This window comes from Grammomys surdaster, unplaced genomic scaffold (assembly GCF_004785775.1).
Source record: "Grammomys surdaster isolate TR1022 unplaced genomic scaffold, NIH_TR_1.0 142, whole genome shotgun sequence".
Lineage (NCBI taxonomy): Eukaryota > Metazoa > Chordata > Mammalia > Rodentia > Muridae > Grammomys > Grammomys surdaster.
Genome location: NW_021604600.1, coordinates 1281729 through 1284866, shown reverse-complemented (window position 1 = coordinate 1284866; position 3138 = coordinate 1281729). Strand labels below are relative to the sequence as shown.

Here is a 3138-nt window from a genome sequence, read left to right as displayed (position 1 = left end):
AGAGAGAGAGAGAGAGAGAGAGAGAGAGAGAGAGAGAGAGAGAGAGACAGAGAGAGACAGAGAGAGAGAGACAGAGACACTCCCAGTAGCTTGTGAAGAAAACTGTTCTGTGCTCTGTGGTCTGCGTTGCTGAGCACTCTATGAATATGCATAAAAAACCCGCATTCTGGTGCTATTGGATTACTCTCTGGAAAAGATCAACTTGTTTATCTGGTGGCTAGATATGCTCAAATCCTATGTGTCTCTTCTAATCCCCAGACTTCCTGTTCTATTCTTTTTAAAGAAGAGGATGAAGCTCAAGACATCACTGTGAACTTATTTTTTCATTGCTTCTCTCAGATTTGATTTTAAATTCCTCAGCTGTTCTGAATGGATGAGTGATCTGATGTCTTTGCTGCACACCCAGTGTGTTTCTGCTTTCACTTATCCTGTAAGTTATTTTTTGTATTTGTTTGGCAAGCCATTGGAAACAAGGCTTATAACGTTACCTGATGTGTCTTTCACCAGACTTTACATGGACTCCCTCTCCTCTCTCACTTTTCCTCTGGCTCTATCCTTTGAACGTTCTTGGCACTACTGGAATTTTGGGGACAGTTGCTTCTATTTTCTACTGTCCCCTAAACTCTTTGTAACTTCTATGTCTATGTAACTTCTAGAGTCTGGCTTATAGTTTCCAAGTACACTTGCCTTCCATCTTCCCATCTCTCCAGCATTGTGAAGATGCTTCGGGTGTGTATGGTGGGGTTGCAGCCTCCTCCTTACAGGTCTGAGGTCAGGTTGAGTGTTAATCTTGCCTCTTCTAACCTTGCGTTCTTTCTCGCACCACTGAAATAATTCTTTCCAACCTTTAATTAATTACTCATCCACAAATACTTAAGTGTCTATCATGTACCCAGCCCTGTATTAGATAAGAAGTAATTTGACATTTATTTGGTACCTTCCCTTCAAATGCCAGTGTGTAGAAGAAGCAGGCTGACAGAAACAAAAATCCAATGTAGAGTGTAACTGACTACCCTCTGTGGAGACCCTTCTCACCAGAGGGAGCACATACAATTTTGAATCTCAGCTAAGAAATGTGTTTTGTGACACAGTGCAGGCTGCTTTCTTGAGCAGAGAACAGTGACAACTTGAGTTGTACAGATACATAAGGATGCCAAAAGTCATTCACACATGTCTAGGGTTTCTTTCTGACTCCTCAGATACTTACCTCTACTTTTGCATTGTGGAATGATATTAAGATATCCCAAAGAAGAACATAACTTTTTTAATTCCTGGATGATAATGAATTTGTAGATACTCATCCCAAAGTTATAAATGGGTAAAAGCAGCATTGAGTTAAGTATGAGGTTCTTAGTACTGGTTTTAATATCTGCGATTTAAAAGATAACATTATCATGCTTTATATCAAATGAACACCGTGGAAAACACATGTTGACCAAGTTAAACTAAGAAAATTACAAGGCATAGTATTATTCTCAAAGAATTATAATTTCTTGCCACTAGCTTGTCTACCCTTGATGTCCCAGAACACAGGTTTTTTATTTTTCAATGATTACAGCTTTGGGAAATTCTTTAGGAAGAGTTGATACGTATATAATCTGTCATCTGAAAAAAAAAAAGAAGAGCAACATGCCTTACTTCCTGCACTTCCTGTCTTGTGTGCCTCATGAAGAAGCAAAGTTGCATCAGGCATGGTGGTATTTACTTGTAGTCCTAGAACTCGGGAGCTACGGTGGGAAGATCAAGAGTTTGAGAGCAGCTTGGGCTACACAGTGAGAGTTCTAGACCATACTGCACCACAACACTAGACTGTGTCTCAAAAATTACTTAACTAATTAAAGGAATTTTAGACTATGACTCAATGGTGAAGAATGGATAAGAAGTGACTATCAGTTGAAAAGAAATATATCTTTAAAGGAACAAATTTAAAGCTGAGATTTCTCTAAAGAGTAACAGAGTATAACAGCTAATAAGTGCATGTACAAGGACATAGGAAACACAGTAAAGGGCTAATGTTCTGAAGCCACACTTACGGACTTAAAGAACAAGATCAGATTGCTGGGTATAAAAATAAAGTTAATTCTGGGCAAAATACATATTAATTACATATAAAAATAAAAGAATGTTTTATTATGGCATTTTATTCTGATGCATTATAATAACGATATATAATGTATACATTTATCTTTACATATTTATACAAACAAATGTGGCCACTCACTGGGAGAGCAAATAGCAGAGGATGAGAGAAGTCCTTTTGAAATTCACCACTTTTTCAGTGGTTGACATGACAAGCCTACCATAAAGAAGCTCATAATCGCTGTTAGTACATATAGACTTGAAGCCAAAAATAAGTTGGAACATTGGCTGTTCACTTTGGGAGATGCCAAAGCTTACAGGATAATGTCAAAGGTTACTCACTTGGCATCTGTCACAGTGCATGTAAATATCGTCTTCAAAAGAGTAAAGTGACTCCCTGGGAGTCATTCCATTTCCTAATCTTCAGGGATGCTGAACATCCTCTCATGTAGTTGGTACTTGTATATCTTCCCTGGGAAATGTCTATTTAAAGCCTTTCACACATTTTACTGGAGGATATCTGTCTTCTTTCATTGATGATGGGTAAGAAGTCATTGTATTTTTTATAGACTAGATTATGATGGGTCATTATCAAATGTGTACATTAGAGATATTTGCTCTGATATGGTTTGCTGTCCTTTTCACTTTATGCCATTCAGTACACAAAGTGTTTCATTTGGTGATGGTCAGTTCACATTTTTTTTCTTTCATAGCTTGTACTTTTGGTGTCATAGTGTGATGTCTAAGAATCCTTGGCCAAGTTCAGAGACAGCTAGTCTTGATTGGTTTCACTAGCTTTACATTTTAGCTGTGACATGTAGACCACTGAGCTCACTTCTGTCCATTGTGTAGTGCAAGGCTCAGTTTCACTCTCCAGGATGTAGATACTCATTTTTCTTAATATCATTTATCAAAGACTCTCTATTCTTAGTTGGGTGATCTTAGAGTCTTGTTGAAAATCAAGAGCCTGGTAAGTGAGCGGGTTTTATATCTGGGCTGTTTGTTTGTTTTGTTTTGTTTTGTTTTGTTTTGTTTTGTTTTGTTTTGTTTTGTTTTGTT

General features: G+C 37.6%; 1 protein-coding gene across 1 annotated transcript in view; it reads right to left on the bottom strand.

Moving 5' to 3' along the window:
• LOC114618508 (ATP-binding cassette sub-family A member 3-like) overlaps positions 1-3138 on the bottom strand; it is a 109306-nt gene that overhangs the window by 37661 nt on the left and 68507 nt on the right. Inside the window, exon 22 of the mRNA XM_028764289.1 lies at positions 1208-1369. Within this exon, the coding sequence (XP_028620122.1) occupies positions 1208-1369 (162 nt within the window). The remainder of the gene's footprint in view (positions 1-1207; positions 1370-3138) is intronic.